This window comes from Opisthocomus hoazin, chromosome 7, assembly GCF_030867145.1.
Source record: "Opisthocomus hoazin isolate bOpiHoa1 chromosome 7, bOpiHoa1.hap1, whole genome shotgun sequence".
Taxonomy (NCBI): domain Eukaryota; kingdom Metazoa; phylum Chordata; class Aves; order Opisthocomiformes; family Opisthocomidae; genus Opisthocomus; species Opisthocomus hoazin.
Window position 1 is genome coordinate 9,611,994 of NC_134420.1, and position 19,734 is coordinate 9,631,727.

General features: G+C 41.4%; 2 protein-coding genes across 2 annotated transcripts in view; one reads left to right on the forward strand and one right to left on the reverse strand.

The window, feature by feature from the left end:
- The first annotated feature begins 841 nt into the window (after positions 1-841).
- Positions 842-17,428, forward strand: EIF3M (eukaryotic translation initiation factor 3 subunit M). Its single transcript, XM_075425381.1, has 11 exons — positions 842-950; positions 2,622-2,754; positions 4,165-4,303; positions 4,682-4,805; positions 5,355-5,449; positions 10,810-10,893; positions 12,225-12,324; positions 12,749-12,830; positions 15,947-16,090; positions 16,668-16,728; positions 17,153-17,428. The coding sequence occupies exons 1-11, from the start codon at positions 909-911 to the stop codon at positions 17,271-17,273; spliced, it is 1,125 nt and encodes a 374-aa protein (XP_075281496.1). The 5' UTR covers positions 842-908; the 3' UTR covers positions 17,274-17,428.
- Positions 17,429-18,141: 713 nt separating this feature from the next.
- CCDC73 (coiled-coil domain containing 73) overlaps positions 18,142-19,734 on the reverse strand; it is an 82,704-nt gene continuing 81,111 nt past the window's right edge. The window contains exon 18 of the mRNA XM_075425378.1: positions 18,142-18,430. Coding sequence (XP_075281493.1) covers positions 18,221-18,430 — 210 coding nt within the window. The 3' untranslated portion in view covers positions 18,142-18,220. The remainder of the gene's footprint in view (positions 18,431-19,734) is intronic.

Consider the following 19,734-nt stretch of genomic DNA (forward strand, 5'->3'; position numbering starts at 1 on the left):
TGCAAACCCAAGTGTTTTCTAAATTTCTGTATCTTGTGAACACTTAGCATAAGCATGTGGAAATAGAAGTTTGCTTGTGGTTTTCTTTCCTCTCCACCTTTCATTTTAGCCTTTCTAATACGGGCAAAGTCAAGCTATGTCCCTGTCCCTCTGCCAGAGGTGTTGAATATGAAATTTCTTACTCTTCAGCTGAAAAAACGTGCAAGGCATGGGTGAAACCAAGTCATTGTTTGTTACTTTTAGCTGGAGCAGGAGCCCAGGTGATGCCAAGACAAACGCAGCGGCAGGCTACCAGCACCTGGTCTGGAACTTTCTGCCACCAGGTTTCACTCCCAACATCCCTAAACTGTCAATTATGTAAACTCTGACAGGAAAAAGGACTAGGTAAGAACTTACACTTTTGGGGGCGGGGGGAGGAACTACTCCTCCTTTAGGCGGAGAGGGAAAAAACTTTCCACACGGCAACAGCGCTGGGACAGGGGCGCAGGCGGGAACGCCTGGCCGGAGCGGGCCGGCCGCTCCCGCCTCCCTGGCACGGGCCAGCGCCGAGGCACCCCGGCAGACCCGGAGGGGCAGCCTGGGTCCGGCCGCGGCGGGGGCACCGCTGCCCGGCAGCCCAGCTCCGCCGGCGAGGGCCCGGGGGGAACCCGTTGGGAAGCCCGCGGGGACTGGGGCGACGCCTGGCCGGGCTGAAAGGGCGCGCGACGACAGCCTCCTGCCGCCCCGCCCTCCCCTCACGGCCGCGGCCGGCACCGCCCGCCGGCGCGCGGGGCGTGGCGCGAGCTTCCCGCCCTGCACCGCCCCCCCGGGACGGGGAAGCGGAAGCGGGCGGTGCGCGGCGCCGGAAGCCGCTCTGCCTTTCCGGTGCGCGCGGCGTGCTCGGTCCGGCCGCGGGGCCCTCCGCCGCCATGAGCGTCCCGGCCTTCATCGACATCACGGAGGAGGACCAGGTCAGCGGCCGGCGCTCGGCGGGGAGCGGGTGGCGCGGGTGTCGGCGGCAGAGCGCGGGGGCCGGGCAACGAGCCCTGGGGGGAGACGCCGGGGCGGGCAGGCGGAGCGGCAGGCGGGGCCGGGGCGCGGGCCGGGCCCTGTCGGGGCTGTCCCCTCCGCCGGGGCGCACCCGCCTCTCCCGCCGGAGGCCGCCGACCCGCGCAGCCCTCCCGAAGCCCCTGGGGCCGTTTCCCGGAGAGGTGTGGCGGGGGCTGAGGGAGCTGCGCGCCGGAGGAGCAGTCTCTGCCTGCAGTTTCCTCCTCGAAGTTGTTCCGTCCCCGCCCCGGGCTTTGTTCTCAGCTCCCCGCGGCAGTGCCGGTGTTGAGGAGAGGAAGGCTGGTCCAGGTGCGGGCTGGCGCAGGGCTGTGCCTCTCGGTGCTGCGGGATCTCCGGTACCACAGGCCTGGGGGCTGAGTTGTGTCTTTGAGCTACTTCTGTGTTTTGTCCTTGAGTTGTAGGGTTTGCTGTTCCCAGTGTCTTTTAAGCGGTGTGTATACGCCGCTGGGAATCTGCAAGAAGTGCGTGCACGACTACCAGTCTCCAGTCCAGTTTCCACTTGCCGCAATGTCCAGTAAATCCCCACCAAGTAGCTAGTCTGAAACATCTCCAGTACAGTAAAGGGTACTGAGCATATTTAGCTGTGTCTTATGGTGCTGTAATGATTTGACACCAAACTTGGTGTAAATGACGCCTGGTGTCACAGTAGCATCCCAGTCTGTCATGGTTTAACGCAGCAGTTCAGCACTAGCCAGTGCTTGCTCACCCCTTCCCTTCCCCCCTAGTGGGATGGGGAGGAGAAATGAGCAAAAGGGGAAACTCCTGGGCTGAGATAAGGACAGTTTAACACAGCAGTAAATACTGATGCTACTAATAGTAATGATGATAACAGTGATAGTAATGAATATGCAAAACAAACTATATAGAATGCAGTTTTTCTCACCACCTGACAACCGATTTGCAGCCCAATAAAGGTTTGAACTCCTGGCCAAGAGCGGATTCAAAACTTCCAGAACACTGAAAAGCCCATAGCGTCCTGCCCCCGGCCAACCCCCATTTATAAACTGAGCATGACATCCATAGTATGGAATATTTCCATTGGCCAGCTTGGCTGTGCTCCCTCCCAGCTCCTGCACGCCTGCTCATTAGCTGAGTATGAGAAACTGGAAAAAGTCACTGATTTCTTAGCAACAACTGAAAACATCAGTGTATTATCAATGTTCTTCTCATACTAACTCCGAAACACAGCAGCTACTGGGAGGGAAATTAGCTCTATGCTAGAAGAAAACATCGTTGTCACAAAAACTTACTAGGCCTGCTGTCCTCCAGCCAGCAATTGTGACCGATGTGTTCCTACCATGAGAAAGCTCCGCAGTTGTGTGATCTATTCAGTTACCGGCAGACCAGCCACAGCACGCGGACTGAGTTGGTATTTGGGTTATACGTTAAAGTGGAGGAGAGGGAGCATTGTAGGATACGAGGTGGCAGGGAGAAGCAAGAGCTGGTGTGAGTGAGCGGCGGGGCAGAGGAGTGGTTACAGAGCAAAACTCTGTAAGAAATGTAATTACTTTGACTTCACTGTTCACAAAACAACTGTTTTGTTTTGTGTGTATTGTTGTTTTTTTTTTTTTAAGGCTGCAGAACTTCGGGCTTACCTGAAATCCAAAGGAGCAGAAATCTCTGAAGAAAACGCAGAAGGTGGACTGCATGTGGACTTGGCACAGATTATTGAAGTTTGTGACGTGTGCCTGAAAGAGGATGACAAAGGTTTGCACCTTTAAGTCTTGTTGGTTTCTGCTAAACGTGTCACCATCAATGCTTTCAAACAGTAATGGCTGGCAGAATTGAGAAGCATGGTGCATGGCTTGCGTGTTAACACGCATATCTTTCTAAAAATGGAGGTGCTTATTTCCACCATTGCCATGTAAAATTTGCATGTGCCCTACCCCTCCGTTCTCCAGACATCCAGTGCCCTTTGAAGGAGTCAGAAACAAAGCTAGACTCTGCTTGTTACGAGGACATAGCAACCTGTATATAAAGTAGGGTTTTACTCAGGGGGGTGAAAAAGTATGACAAAAACAAGATTTATGTCAATTAATGGCTGTGATGCTGCAGATCAAGAAAAAATAAGATAGCCACAAAAATTAAAATTAGACATCTGTAAGTAGAAGTTTTAATTGATTAGGCCGTAATATTGTTTGAAAACACTGGGATTTTCAGTGGTCTGTAACTCTTCGAGTTAGGACTGTAGGTCCTTAGAAACTGCACTAACGTGTTTTAATGACACTGATAGTGCTGCAGGAGCCTGAAATGATCCTTCTGTGCCTGCTGTGCTCTGTACCAATGTACAAGTTCCATTTAGAACTTTTACCTTTAAAAAAAATCAATGAAAGACTGAAAGTTTGAAAGAATATGTGGTTCATCTAAGAAGGAGTACTTGAGATTATTTTTCATGTTGCCTTTTGCTGTAGGCAGATGAGTGTGAAATGCTGGAGAAGCTTATTGCTCTGCTGTTTGATGTTCAGGCATCATTTTGGGGACTAAATAATATTTTCCATATGTAATGAATTTTGTCCTTATCCTTTACATAGCTGGTATTTGGGCAGACTGTGAAAAGAAAACACAAAACCTGTCTGGTTGGTTTCGAATGGATGTAAGGCCACGCTTAAACCAGGAGCTGGGGAGGAGGAGTCACAATATACTTTGTTCTTTTGGATGTTTTCCCTGTGGTCTGGGTTTCCTATGCTCCTGGTGAAATGTTTTACTGTACCTGAGCACCAGGTGTTGGTATTCTCACTGGAGAACTGTGGGGCAGTTATCTGGGTGTGCAGGACGAAGCCACTGTTTTTCGAAGACCAAGACTTGAAGTTCCCCTGACTTCCTTTATGTGTGAATAGAGAATTCAGAACAAGTGTGGTACCAAATAGCAAATGCTGTTTTGACCCTAGAGTGGCAATTCTTGCTTTACGTGGAGATGTGTTGGTGAGAGATCACATGAGCCAAATCTCTCGTACGTTCTGGTGAACATCCAGATTGGTTATCTTGGCATTTTCTCTCCTTTACAGTTCTTGCCAATGCGAAATAATAATCCATAGCAGGAGTAACTCTCCAGCACTAAATAGCTACTGATGATTGCTGCTTGCAGTTTTAAACAGCTGCATGTTTTGTTTTGTGCAGATGTTGAGAGCGTAATGAACAGTGTAGTCTCTTTGCTTCTTATCCTGGAACCTGACAAGCAAGAAGCGCTGATTGAAAACCTGTGTGAGAAGTTAGTAAAATTTCGGGAAGGAGAGCGCCCGTCTCTTAGGTTGCAGCTGTAAGTATTGTACAGAGGAAAGTGAAACAAAGGCATCTTGCAACTGTATGACTGCAAATCAGTGTGGGGTGTCTGTCAGGATATGTCTCTCTGTTGCAGGAAGTGCTCTTTTTTTTTTTACCTTCTTTTTCCCTGTCGTAAAATAGAAGTACCCATATACTTGCTGTGCTTTGGTATTACAAAATTAAAAAGCGCAGAGTTTTCACCTTATCTGCTGAAAACTTACAAAACTGGATGCCATTACAGTTCATCACGGATGTAAGGTGCCACCAGCTGCTTTGTGTGTACTAACACACATCTTAATGTAAACATTTATGTGTACTCCAGTAAAGATCTCTGAAACCTCTTTAACTCAGTTTTTCATTGTGTGTGGTTTAGACTGAGCAATCTCTTCCATGGTATGGATAAGAACACTCCTGTGAGATACACAGTGTACTGCAGCCTTCTGAAAGTGGCCTCATCGTGTGGTGCCATCCAGTACATTCCAACTGAACTAGATCAGGTAATTAATGCGGTGCTTCGAGTTACGGCCTTTGTATTAAGCATGTTGCATCTCACTAAATATTAGTCAGAGTTGATACAGACCGTCTCTGTTATAAATTGCCAGAGCCTTGTGAAATAAGAAGTGCAGAATACAGAATTTCCGATCTTGTAACGGTCTGTCTACAGAATCTAAATCAAGTTGCTGTTTATTTTCCGTTTCTGATGCTGAATGTAGTTAGATGTGTATGTTTGATTCCTGTGGTAGTAATGAAAGTGAGAAGCTTTGATCAGGAATGAGGCATCAGGTTCTTGTCCTTTGCTCGGGAATCAGAATGTGTCAGAATCCCTCATCCTTATTTAGGAAGTAACGTGGAGAGCACAGACTTTTGGCTTTTCGTGGGAAAGCTTCCAGGTTCTGCATGGGGAGCATGAGAGTCAGAGGACCCGAAGGAGAAATCTTTGTGCAAGATCTTTTAAATCCTTTTCTGTTTGAGAGAAAATGAGAAATATTTTCAGTTTTATTTTAGTCTTTTCCCCAGTGCTTCATTTTCACTTGTATTCTACCTAGGTCCGAAAATGGATTTCTGACTGGAATCTCGGCACAGAGAAGAAGCATACTCTTCTGAGACTGCTGTATGATGTCCTAGTAGACTGCAAAAAAAGGTATAAAAGACAAGTAACAGATACTAGATAACTGTATTTTATAAAGTTGATGTATTGTAAGTGATCTGTAGGGAAAGTATTTCTCACAGCAGTTTTAAAATTAATGTGTACTGATGATTCCGTCCAAATATACCTGGGTTTTTTCCTTTCTCTGTTTTTAAGCACTCTTACACCAAGCTGGTGTTTCCAAGAATATTAAGGTTAGAAGTGAGTTAGCTGCAAGCCACAGACTCCCAAAATAAAACTATTCCTTTCTATAAATATTAATCTTTGAGCATTGTAGCATTATGCCAAGTTTGTTATTTCATTGCACTTTTGACATTTTAGTGCATGGTAGTGCTATCTCTTATTTAATGATGTTGGGAGGCTTATCAATCACAGTTAACAGAATCAGTCGTTTTATGTAAACATTACCTTTAGGACAGAGCTTTCCACTAGTCATGGAAATTAATGTCCACAGAATACCTGCTTGGTCATTTTAAATTATTATCCTGGATCATAAGAAGCATCTTTGATCTAACAGACTTGGCAGACCACTGTCTTCTGGCATGTAAAGTAATCCTGTGTGTATCGTGCCTGTAAATTAATGTAAGTCTTAACTGAGAGCTGTCACCAATTTATCTTACAGATGTGATATGGGGTATTGACCACATTGGCCAGGGCCATAGAGACGGGCTCGTGTCCAGAACTGGTTTCCGTTGTGTAGTTTCACAATAGTTCCCGCCTATCTAAACTGTCCCTGCTGTAGTTCGGGATGTGCATGGGGGGGGTGTGTGTTGCTTCCCCCCCGCCCTTCCCCTTCAGTCTTTTTTCTGAGTTAGTTTTCTAAGTTTGTGGTTTTTTAATTTTTAGTGAGGCAGCATCACACCTCTACACTGCTGACTTACACTGGTAGCAGAACTGCGCTTGCGTTTTCTACGTTTGCGTAACCTTTACTGCTGTAGAGGGAAGCAATTCTGTCCTGTACCCCCCCATTCCTCTCCAGCTGCTGGTGCATCGGTTCAGTGTGTTTGTGCTCGTGTAGGCGTGTTTGCGTCTGCGGGGTGGATTGGACTGGGGAGGTGGCCTTGCCAGGGGTTAAAGAAGGCAGGTGTGGAGCTGTCATAGGAGGGGGGGGAGTTTCTTCTGGCAGGAGAGTTAGCTTATTCTGGCCTGGTGAAATTGTACCCTGGAATTGCTGCATCAGCATGCTTAACTAACCTCAATTTAGGGATGATTAATCCTCATGGAGTACCTACACTGTGAGCTACAACATTATTGGGAATTCCCGTTCCTCACATGAAAATGCTTTTGCATTGGTAGTACTGTATGACAGATTGCAGATGGTCAAAATAATTTCAGATCAGAGGTTTTATACATGACTTAGTGCTTACTTTGTTTCAGAAATATTACACTGATACTCGTAATATTCATGCTCTTTTAAACACTTCTCGTCTTGTTGATTCATTGAGAGGTTTTATCTAGCCTAATTCCCATACCTAATGGCTATTTTTAGCTAGTCTTGTTATCAAATCTGTGGATTAATCTTCTAATTTTTGTTTCCAGTGCTACCAGTAACTTGCTACCAAATGGTTTTTTCCTTACTAATAATATGTGATATTTTGAAGTTGGGCATTAAAAACTGTCACAAACCCTGTAATGTATTACTGCTGCACTCAGTGTCCTTACCATCTGTTGCAGCAAGCTTTGCACTGAATGGAGCAATTTTTCAGAGCACTTACACTTCTCTCCAGAAAAGAAAACATGAAGTGACCCTAGCACCTTTGACCTGGTTCACTCTGCTGGATCAGTGGGCAGTATTTGCAATAGTATGGGAAACGCACAGCAGCATTCCAGCTTTAGCACTCAGGAATGTTGCTCTATCTAGCAGGATCGGAAGATAAGTGGGAACTGAAAAATAAGTAATAGAAATCATACCTGATTTATCGTGTTGATATATAATCAAGGGAAGAGAATACATTGTTGAAAACCATTGGATTTAATTTTTGTTTTGTTTTGTTGGTTTTACATTTTAACTTCACTCAGTGTGGCAGAAGAGATGGTTTTCCATAGCTAATAGATTTTTCCCCAGTGGGTGACTGGGTAGTGACCAGGCTGGTAGCTCATGAAAACTAGATCATGCAGATGTCCTGGGTAGCATTCCTCTTCCTGCGGTGATAAGTGAAAGGTTGTTTTATCAAATCTTTTCCAGTCACTTTTCTGGCTGAAGTTTCTTCTTTCTGATGATCAAAATCATCTTGATCTCTTTGAAGAGGGACTTTTATCTTTCCCGTGATCAGCTGAAGAAAAAATGGTGGTGGTGGCGGCTGGAAAACAGATGGCTGGCGTGGCTTGTTTCTGAGATCTGCTTCGGTAGCTGAACTTTGCAGATAGTTACTTTCTGTGCTGCTTATGCTCCTTGCCAAAAAGGTTCTGTGGTAGATTTTTGTGCCTCAGCTGCTTCAGCCTTCAGCATTTTCCTAGCTGTGTTGGCATGAAACTGCAAGGTAACACAACCTGTTTTCTTTGCCAGCTGTAGATGGAGTTTTACGGGCGTGCGTGGCTTGCCTGCAGCCGGAGAGCTGAGTCCTGCTGTGAGGCCCTGAATACCCTGCCGGGCACCAGCTCACGGCTGGTCTCTGCTGTGACCTGGCAGGGTTCAGAGTGATATTAGTCCTGCTCAAGTTTGCATTCCAACAGGTCTGGCAAGTCTGGTTATTAACACCTGTAGCAAAAAGCTCAGCATGTCAGGCACGGGCAAAATAATTGTTTCATTTAATTTTATTTCCATTTAATATCATGTAAGAATTTAATTCCATTTAATAACATGTAAGTGACTTGACTCCAACATCTTACTAAGTCTGAATACTCTGTGTTTTTTTTTCTTCCTTTTGTCTACCGTCACTCCTCAATTCTCACTGGCTTTTTGTCAAGTTACGCATCTAGACTGGCATGTGGAGCCAAGATTACTTGTGCAAGCTCTCTTGCTAGAAAAAATGTTCAGTTTGCATCTTGGGTGACACAGGCATTTAGCAGTGAGGTTTGGTAAAAGTGATCTGTATTACTGCTTTAAACATGCTAATTCACAGTCGTCTGACATTGAGTAGAATGAGTAAGATTAAAAGGCCTGCCATATTTGCTGAGGCTTACAAGAATTTAGTGCAGAAAATTTGGGAGGAATTGCATTGTAGCATTCTGATGTTTCCTAGAAATACAAGTGTAAGATTCCACTCCTTCCCCCTTGAAAAAACTAATTAAAAAAAATAAAAATGCAGGGGGATTGCAAATACTCTTTGAAATTAGTGAAGTTTGTAGTTTTCAGTTTTTGCTTCTAAGGGAAGGGGGAGGAAAGGAAAAGTTCCAGAAATCTGTAACACAGTTCTGAAGCGTATAAGAACAACTACTGAAAGTTTACATTAAATAGGGGAGCTTGCATTGTGAGGTTGAATAGCTGAGCCGCTTACTGAATGTCTGTATAGTATCAGTCCTGTATTAAACTGGTTCTTTGTCTTCACTAGAACATCTACTGTTGATAAGATTTCAGCAGTGCAAAATTTGTAGTCTGTTGTAGACTGATTTACATGCAAGTATTTCTCGCATATATAAAGCTGTCTAAATTAATTTTATTTCACTGATACAGAGCTACCGGTTCCTCTACACACCAGTATCAGCTGCCATGACAAAACATAAGCTGACCTCTTTAATGCTGGAGTCTTAAAACAAGTGTTTCATTCAGGTTTACATCCCTGAACACAGTTCTGGTATAATGGCTGGGACCTATAGAAAATTCCCCTGCCTTGAGCACAAACTCTCTTCGCTCCAATATACATCCAGATTATATACGATATCGCCTGCTTCCCATGATGTCTTAATGGTTGTACTGCACATCTGTGAGATCTGGTATATTCTGTAGGAGCAGAAAGCCTCACCCTGTAGAGAAGTTGTCAATTATTATTGTGAGATTTAAAGTATATACCTATATGACGATAGTGTCACTGTACTATAAAAACCGTACAGACCTGTGCTGCTGTGTGAGTTAAACCCATGTCACAGCACAGTGCGTGCTGGGAGTGTTGTGTTGGTTTGTTCCTTCCCTGTGCAATTTCTGCTGTTAACTTAAGCAATTAAAGCAAATTGAAACTTTATTCTTGTGCAGTTTACTCTGTATAAGGGAATTTTGTAGGTCTGTCAGACCACACGGTGAAATGTGCTGTGTCTGGAAGTGAGCTGCTCTGAAGGAGGAGCTTAGCTGTACGCTGTAACTCGCTGTACTCTGGAGAGCGGTATCCAGCCTTCCTCCTGTCCACTGAGGAAGCAGCATTCAGGAATGCAGTCGCCAGTCGGGGTGCGTGCGCGGGGGATTTCTGCGAGTACGCGCTGGCATTACCGTGTCTTAGTTGTGCTCTCAGTGCTCTTGGGTTTCGGTCGTGTCTACAGCCGTACCCTGGCTTCTCCAAAGGAACAAGTAAGACGGCAGCAGCAAAATCTGTTCTCTGTATGGAAGAACTGTCACAGCTGTCTGTTTTAATAGCTAACAAGAATCCAATGAGAAATAGGAAATGGATTTTTGTGTGTACAGACACAGTATATTCAATGCCTATATTTTTTGCTGAAAATTTTGTAAAGAGCATCAGCAATTGCTGGCCTCGCTGGTGGTAAGGACTGTTACGTGAAAATAAATCAAGATCTGTTAAAACGACACAGTAACAGCCTCGGAGCTGGTTTGCCGTAACACTGATGAGATGCTGTTTACAAAATCATCTGGGTAGACAAGGCCGCAGGTTTACTCGATTTTCTTAGAACGAATTGTTTTTCTAAAAGCTGCCCATCAAAGCAATGTTGGAAGCTGCTTGCTTCACAGCAGCCTAAGCCAATCTAACTGCTGGCTGCTTAACTTTGTCAGCAAAACGAGCAGCTCTCACTCCAAATACTTGCAAAGAGAATCTGTGAAAGAAGAAAAGGCAGCTTTTATACACTTTCCTGACCATAAATATTCTTCAAGATATGCCATTTTACATTTGAAATAAACTTTGCAGCACTACTTATTCTGCAATGATTAAATCCAGATGTGCATAAGAGGAGCATTCTAGTGAACCATATAAAGCTGCTCCTAGCTCAGAAAGCTTTTTCCATAACCGGCAGGTAATTTATCAATTTAAGAGAATGAAATGAAGGGTGAAGATAAACATTTTGTAGAATGAGAATTGAAAGAATATATCTAGTTAATTTGTTCTCTCCCCTAGCTTTAAAATGGGTCATCTACATCTTTTTCAAGTGTAATTTAATTTGACCTATAACATCGTAATGGAATTATTTAAATATTTGAGTGTCTTGTTTGAACTATTTTTTCAGTAATCCTGAGGTAACTTTTTCTTCCATAGTGACGCTGCAGCAAAAGTAATGGTGGAACTACTGGGAAGTTACACAGAGGACAACGCTTCCCAGGCTAGAGTCGATGCTCACAGGTAATACTGACTTCCCTGTTTCCTTTAAAGTAGCTTTTTTACCATTGCTAAATGATGTTGATCTCCTTACTGTTAAGAGTGTGGAATGGCCTGGCAGGCAAGGGCCCTGCCACAGCCTCTTTTCTGTAGCGTGGCTAACTTGAGCAAGAGCTTATCTGTGCAGTCTGTGGTAGGTTTGGTTGTCTCTAGGCAGTGTCAGGTTTACTCTGCTGTGCGCAGGTGTGTTTCTGGTCACTGCTGAGGGAGATCAGCCTTGGATAAGGATGTTGTTTACATCAACTGTGCAATCAAAATTTGAATTGGCATCCCTTATGTCAGATTTTTTGTCTACTCGTTTGATTCTCTAGTGTTCTTTTCAAGTAGCACTTTCTGCGGAATAGAAATGCTTGCTCTCTTTTCTATGAGCAAGTACTGAGGATGTGAACCGCACAGAAAAACTTACTTGTTGGACAAGCTGGGAGTAAATTGGTTTGTGTGTTTTCCCCTTGGGCCAAAATGAGGGAAATCTTGTATTTTACATTCTACCTATGGTGGCTCTTCTTAGGAATTAGATTTCTAGTAAGTCTTGTAGTTCTGCCAGGTGTGTACGACCAATAGTACTCAAGGGAGTTGCTCATACTTGAGCATGCAGGAAAATCAGGATGACTCATTTTGAAAATTAAAGTGTCCGTGCTAAACGAAAACTTCAGTGACTGCCCTGCAGCAATCTGAGGCCTTTTACATCTGCGAGGACACATCTGCCTCGGGTTTGTCGTGTTGCCGCCTCTCTGCAGACCTTGGGTTCTCCTGGGCGTCTGGTCCATGGCAGGGTCATGGTCCAGGCCGGCACAGCGAGTGTCACGCCGAGTCTTCCAGTGCGCCGCTGGCCAGAAGCTCTCATCTAGGGTTCTGGGAGCGCTTCGGGTCTGTTTGCAGTCTGGAGCTGCAACTGAGAAATCATAGGCCTTGCAGTGTTTGTGTCAGGTATTCAACTATAATTAATCTTCCTAATCAACTTACTTCGGTGAAATTTTAGGAGGACAGCAAAAATACCTCTAAGAATGAAGGCTGGGCTGGAAATAGATGCGTAGATGGAAACAGCAGGGTGATCTGTAGTCTTACCACCTAGGAAATTTAATTTGTGATGCTGGGCAAATTGCGTAATGCTTTCTGTTCCTTGTTTTTGCCATCTGTAAAATGAAGATCAAAACTGGAATGTGACTTGTCTTACATTGAAGAATAATTGAAGACCCTTGGGTGTTTGCTAGAAAGCAAAGAACAACAAATTTAGTTGCACTTACTCGTAAGAATGTGTATTGCTGTAAAAATAAGCATTTTCCTTTTCTGATTAGGTGTATTGTACGAGCATTGAAGGATCCAAATACCTTTCTGTTTGATCATCTTCTTGCCTTAAAACCAGTCAAATTTTTGGAAGGAGAACTTATTCATGATGTAAGTAACTCTCTTTAGCAAGCTGGTTTGATATCTGTGGAGTGCCTTGTTTTAGGAGCGTCTTTTGAAGTTCATTAGATCAGTTATCTACGGCAGTCGTATTGAGGTGCAATGTACTATTTCTCCTAGTGCTTTTAGAATTAAATAACATGTACAATGCTTCCCTTTAGAAGTTTCAGAAACTTAGAGTTACAAATCCTGCCCTCACCCAAGTTCTGTAGCAAAACTGCCTTCCAAATCTGAGAGAAGGCACTAAGCCCAGCACAGATTGCCCTCAGCTGTTGACAGAAGACAGAATTTTAGCTCTTAGTAGTTTATTTTTCTGTTCAATACAGTAGTTTTTATATATGTATCTGTCCAGTCTGCAGAGAAGGAAACACAGTTAATATTTAAACTGTTCTTATATTTGTTTTCCGTCTTCTAGCTTTTGACCATTTTTGTAAGTGCTAAACTAGTATCCTATGTCAAGTTTTATCAGAACAACAAAGACTTCATTGACTCCCTGGGTAAGTTTTCAGATCATTACATTTCTGACTGTTTACGTAGCTTAAAATATGGAAGCCACAAAGCGCTTCAGTTTGAACCCAGATATTGAAGCCCAGGAAATTGAGTAGGAATTCTGAGGAATGGATTAGAGTTTGTAGACTCTAACCTCTGCTAGATGGTAAAAGGACTGTCAGGCTGCGGTTTGTTCTGCCAGCACAAGTTGTTTTAGGGGAATGGTGTTTTCCCCGCTTCTTTTCTCTCAAACCTTTCGGGATGGGAATTTTAGTGCACTGATACTCGAGGCTAGGCCAGAGAGCACACCTTTACTGAGTAAGCACGCAGCTTGGATAAATCTCTTACAATTTTTTTATGATCAATAACTTTCTAACAGCAAATACTTCTCCTGAACAGTAAGATACAACATGCCAATTGTGTGTGTGTGTGTCTGCGTGTGCTGATGCATTAGACCTAGCAAGCCACTGTCCCAGTTAATTTGTTTCATCACATGAAGCAATGTGATGGAATGTTAATGTCAGCACCCTCTTTATTTACACACTGTGGAAAAAAGGAGTAGTAATTAACACTTTGACACTCCCCCGTTGATGTGTAATTGACTGTTGCAAAGGAGCACTGGTTCATAAGCTATTGCATGCATTAAAATTACGTTTTTTATATTCCAGCTTTTTAGGACAGGGGTCAGTGACAATGCAGAAATTGCTCAATGATGCAGATTTTTTTATTACTGCATTAAGGTTTTGACATATTGGTAATGAATAAATGTTTCCATAAAAATCAGGTGGTTTTTTTTTTTTATAACTTTGATTTTGAAATGACACTTGAACACTGGCTGAATGCATTTGAGGAAAGGCATAGTTTTACCAAAACAGAGTTTAGAGCAGCCTTATAACACGTGCATTATTTTGTTTAATGGAGTGTGGTACAATTCTGAGAATAATTACCCTCCAAGCTTTAAAATGCTGGTACTGTGGGTATTAAAATGATGGAAATATCAATGTGATGCTTTTGTGGATAGAATTAGCAGCATGTTTTTGGTAGTTTGTAAATGTGTGTGTAGTGTAAGCATGCCTTTTGTCATATGTACTTGAACATCTGTTGTGTGGCCATCTTACGCTTTTCTTTCGTAGGGGAAAGTGGTTTCTGTATTGTAATTATTTTTGTGTATTGAAAGGGCTTTTCTGTTCGTTATTTGTCTGCAGAAGTATTTGCTGAAAATGCTGTTGTATTTGAATAAATTTCTGGAAGATTAATTACACGTATACATAGTATTAATTGTTTAACATGCAGTAGTCGTGATTTCTTTTGCTTTGCCTCCCTGCATCTGTGTTTACCTCTGTGAATATACAGCATATGCATCTTCAATACATCTGAGATTCACATAATCCTAGCAAAAGCCTTAAATATCTGTATAACTGTTTGCAAAGACAGCCGTACTTAGAGTTACCTTGATGTCTCACCTGCTTTATGGCGTACTCAGAAAATTTGGAATGTCTTTGAGTGGTGGCCAAGGCAGAGATTCTGAGGCGGTGCACACAGGAGCGCTAGGAACTTGCTCTGATTGTTCCAGCTACGCTTTTGAGAAACAAGGGCAGTTTGGTATAGAAAATACTACCATTATGAGATGAGGCATTCAGAAATCCTTCAGAACACCTATGGTCTGTTCCCAAAAAGAAATAGATTTTTAACCATGCTTTAAAGATTTTTTTTTTTTTAATATCTTTCCAAGATGTTGGGCTTTAAAAAAGTAAAGGATATTAATAATAAGATTTCAGTGGCGGTACAGCATCAGTGTTAGTTCTAACCTTCTGTGGACCAGAACCAATTAAAACCAGTCTGTGAAAGCTGTGCAGTGAAGGCTCCTACAGGTGGCATCAGTTTGTTACAATTTGTTGTTTTATTAATGCTGACAACTTAGGCCAGCAGTAGCATTATCTGTGTCAACTGAATCGCCCTAACATGTCCACATTTAATCTGGTATTATCAGCAGTCTTTTTCAGAAAGTTAATCAGCATCTCATTTGCATTTGTTAATTAGGGTTAATGTGTGCTAATTGATTTTTTGATGCTTGTAGAGTTCCATTAAACCCAGTTAGGTACAGTTGCTGGTGCTCCTCATTCATGTGAATTATAGTGATCACATTTTTGTTGAATCAGTGCCAAACAGGGAACCCGCATCATAATTATAGCTAATTAACACAACATGATGTCCTGCACTAATGTGCTTTCCTATTAGTGTATGGAAGTTATAAATTCCAAACTTAAATATTTACTGAAGCAATGCAAATGTTTATAATGTCATTCCAAAACAAAATGATTGACCTTCATTTTAAAGAAACTTCCACTAAATCTGAGTTGCTGCCTCACAGAACTCGATTAAGAAATGCCTTGGTTCACCGGAATGTCTCACCTTTGCTGACCTAGACTTTTTTCCTGGAAAATGGTCTCCGATTTAGATGCGCAAGCCGTTGGCTCTGTTCCTTGTGTTGCCGTTCATACAGTCATGTAAAAGATCTAACTTTTAATATCTGTTCCTCTGTTCTTGAAGAGCACTGAAAGCACACATGGGACTCCTTTGCTGCGGTATACACAGATAATTTGGTGCCAGAATGCATTCTTATGGCACAAAAACGTTACGTTGTGAAACCACTACTGAAAGAGGCAAATTTTCAAGCAGCTACGTGAGAATGAGCAGCAAGAATGTAAGAAGGGTTTGACATTACCAGCCATGTATTTGCCATTTGTTGTTGCATTGCTCTTCTTCCAGATGACGCAACTGAAAAATTCCCTTGCACCCTCACCACCTAAAGTTCTGTTAGGGTGATGTTGTTACTGTTTCAGAAAACCTCTGCCATTCATTTTTGTGGATTACATTATTGTTATTACATTTACTGACAGTGTCCGAGTCTTGATGACTTCACAACTAAACTAGCTATTTTAGCAAAACACAAGGAAGATGCGGGAATAGATGTTTTACCTCAAAAAAATGTTCATAAGGACAGGTGGAATATTTTCCTGATGTGAAATAAATTAAATTATTGGAAGCATATATAGTAAAAATCACATGAAAAATTATTGAATTATAATTAATCTCCATAAACTACCAATGCTTTTACACGCAGGCTTGTTGCACGAACACAATATGGCAAAAATGAGGCTACTTACTTTCATGGGAATGGCTGTGGAGAATAAAGAAATATCATTCGACACAATGCAACAGGAACTCCAGATTGGAGCTGATGATGTAGAAGCGTTTGTTATCGATGGTAAGAACTGAAGTACTGTACTTTACACAGTATGACTCATACACATATTACTAGTGAACCATACCTTTTATAGTCTTCTAAGCTAATGGTAAATATTCAGAAAAGTGCTTATTTTTAATTTTCGTGTTTGTTACAAGATATAACTGCAAAATTTCATGCTTAAAGACATGCCTAATTGTTGTCTTTTAAACTGTTTTTCTTTTCAGTGATAGGAACTGTATTTCATGTAATTCTTTATAGATCTAATAAATTGTTTGCAGGTTTAATTTGTCATCTGGTTTGTTTTTCTGCCATTAAAACAGGATGCGTTTGTAGGGGAGAGAAGTTAATAAAAACTGTACAGGATATTGCTTTAATAGATTGGCACCAAACAATAGGGTTCATGCATGACCTTCACCTTGTTACTTCATTTTGCTTTTCTGCCTACTAGACTGTTAAAACCAACAGCAAAACAATATTGAAGTGAACCACTGTGTTTTAACGTTTGTATTCATCTAATTTTGAAGGGGTTTTATGCAGTTGAATACCTTTGCACTGTCTTGAAAATATTGCTCAAAACAGCATTGCTTTTTTGCAGCTGTAAAGACAAAGATGGTCTACTGCAAAATAGATCAGACACAGAGGAAAGTAGTTGTCAGGTAAGACTTAATTCTTCACAGCATTTTGCAGAACTTAGTGTGTTCTAATTATTTCACTTACATTTGTAGAATATTTTAACTAGAAGCAAGGTATTGTTCCTGTCAGTTGCTGGTAGTTAAATAGTTGCCATTTATCATAATTTTATTAAAGCTCACACTGAATGTGATTAGCTTATTTAATGAAAGAGTCCTATTTTCCAGCACATTTCATTTAATGACCTAATAGTGACAAGAATACTAATGACTCTTGTTGTTTTAAATATTTGGGAAGGCTACAGAATTCTCTAACTGGTAAAGTGCAGCCCTTTATAGACAAAATAAAAAATTTCCTATTCATGTGTGAGAGTAAAGTAATGCTACGAAAGAGTTATTAGGTGAGCATGACACCTAGTAATCGTCTTCCAATTTTGTTTTACTTCTCTAGTCACAGCACACATCGGACTTTTGGAAAGCAGCAGTGGCAGCAATTGTATGACACTCTAAACACCTGGAAGCAAAATTTGAATCAAGTGAAAAACAGTCTCCTCAGTCTCTCGGACACCTAAAATTTTTTTTTTTACTTAGTAGTGTCACTGTAGATGAAATTTATTCCAAACTTTGACAATTTGTGAATGTTTCCAAAAATGTATGCAATTGGTATAAAGAAGCTAAATATTCAAAACTGCAACACAAAAAGCAATAAAACTAACATGGAAAAGTATCTTCTGTTGATTTTCTTACATAATTAGCAACAACAAACAGTAGCAGTATTGGTTATGTTTTTTCTGTTCTTATTTAAGTTTACAAAATGAGGATCTTTCTTTGCAGGAGATGTGGGGAGGAAGGGAAGGGAGATCAGAGAAATGGTAGTGGAAGGAATTGTAAAGTAAAAGAAAATTTCCCTTACACCCTATGGGAGGAAGAATGTGAATCAGTTAGAAATGAAGCTTTATGAAGCAAGATCTGCTGCCTTATCGCTGTAAATCATACCTGATGCTTTAGTGTGGAAAGAGACCTTACTGATACACAGTCAACTACAACAGATATACTTCAATAATATGGCAGTAAAGGTAAGCAGAAGATTGAACTGCTGTAAGTAGTTGTCAATGTCTGTAGAAACCATTGTATTTTGAAACAGTTGCAACTGATTTTACTTGAAAACTGGGTGAGCAGTCTGACAGAGAAACCAAATTGAAGTTTGAGCCCAGAGTTCTGAGGAGCGGGAGAAGGGTACTCAAGTAATCTTTTAATTTGTATTTAATGGATATTAAAACATTAACTTGTGAACTTTTTAACTTCGGACAAAGCCCATACTAACTTAAATTTCATCGTAGAAACAGAGAATTAAAGTTATTAGTAGGGATCGTATCCATTTTTGAACATAAAGGTCTATATGCTGTATTAAACATGAAAGCACAGCGCTTACTCTATATGAAAGCCTCTACAAGTCTGGTTTACGTAAGTGATTTATCTGTCCCTAAAAGACATGCTTTTTATCTCCTGCCAATGATCGTCACTGGCCTTCTTCATATTTTCTTTTTCTTGCTGAATTAAGTCTCTCCAAACTCAGGAATTTCTCAATTTCTTCTATTTGGTTTTGTATGATGGAGTTATGACTGGAACAGCTGTCCTCATCTGTGAGTGCACTTTCACTTCTCACTGGAGTTACCGTCATGTGAGAAGACTTCTGCTCATTCTGTAAAGCAGTAAATCCTTCTTTCCCCTGACAGAACACAAATTTCGCAGCTAGTTAATAATCCAGTGAAATTCAGGTACAAAGGTTCAAATTGTTGGATTTTGCTGAGCATTAAGCAAGCAAGGAAACGTGAACAGAAATATAAGTCAATTTTAAAAAAATACATTTAATTTGCAGTGCTTGCTTCAGCTTTAATTTAGAAAACTTGATAATTGATAAATACACTTTTATAAACGAAACCTTAGCATAAGACTTAGTACAGAAGAGTATGATGAGAAAAAAAAGACAACCTTGTGCTAGAATGCAGATTAGCAAAATAAATAGTTTAATCAAACAGTTTAATGTTGCATTTCTATTGCTATGCAAGCATTTGATTAACAAACCCCAAAATCATGAGGTTTATAGTGCTAACTCCCTCTGTGCTTTGCTGCATAGATTAGAAAGCAAACATCACTAACTAATGCAAGGTCTGTAATAGGTTGGTTTTTTGATGTTAAAAGATCTTTTTGCTCTTGGAATAGTTTTAATTATTGTTTGATTGATAACTTCATATCTATCCAAATGAAACACATGTGGCAACACAGTAGGGAAAACGTTTTTTGCTTGAGTGGCGAGTTCTCCGCTCATAACCCAATATCGTGTGGCTCTTGAGGGGGCCAGTGTGCAGCACCAGGCCCCTGCCTGAACCTGGGTGCACAGCAAAGCCCTGTTACACAGAGCCAGCCTTCATACTTCATTGCAAGCCACTAGTCAAAATCTATATAAAACAGCACATGGGGTTGCATCTGTTCTCTACTAATAATCCAAGAGAAAAACATTCATTTAGGTCTTACACATGCAGAAGTGAAATTTTCCAGTGAAATAAGGCCATGCCCTGTAACTTGGATTTTACTGGAGACAACAAGTGTTTAGACCTCTTTGGAGAATTAATTGCAGTTAGGTAATACATACAGCATTTTAATACAGTTCTGTAACAGTGGGTTTAGAATAAAGCTTCAAAAATAATCTCAGCTGTCAAACTAAAAGGCCTCAGCATTTTCACAATAAAATACAAGTAAACCACGTGTCTTACTGCCAGCACTGAGTAATATGGCAACCTATGGGACACATATGCATAAAAAACATTAATTGCTGAATAGTAGGACTGCACAGTTAGGGACCTGTGTTTAAACTGAGCTGAGGATCCTTATTCACCCTTACCTTAGTACTCAGGTGTATACAAACTAATGTTTGAAATAGTTCCTCATCTTTTTTACTAGAATTTTAAGTGCACCTGTTGGCTTTCTTTTTAATTTTTATCACTTTTTAGAGTATTGTGCTTTGGTTGAATG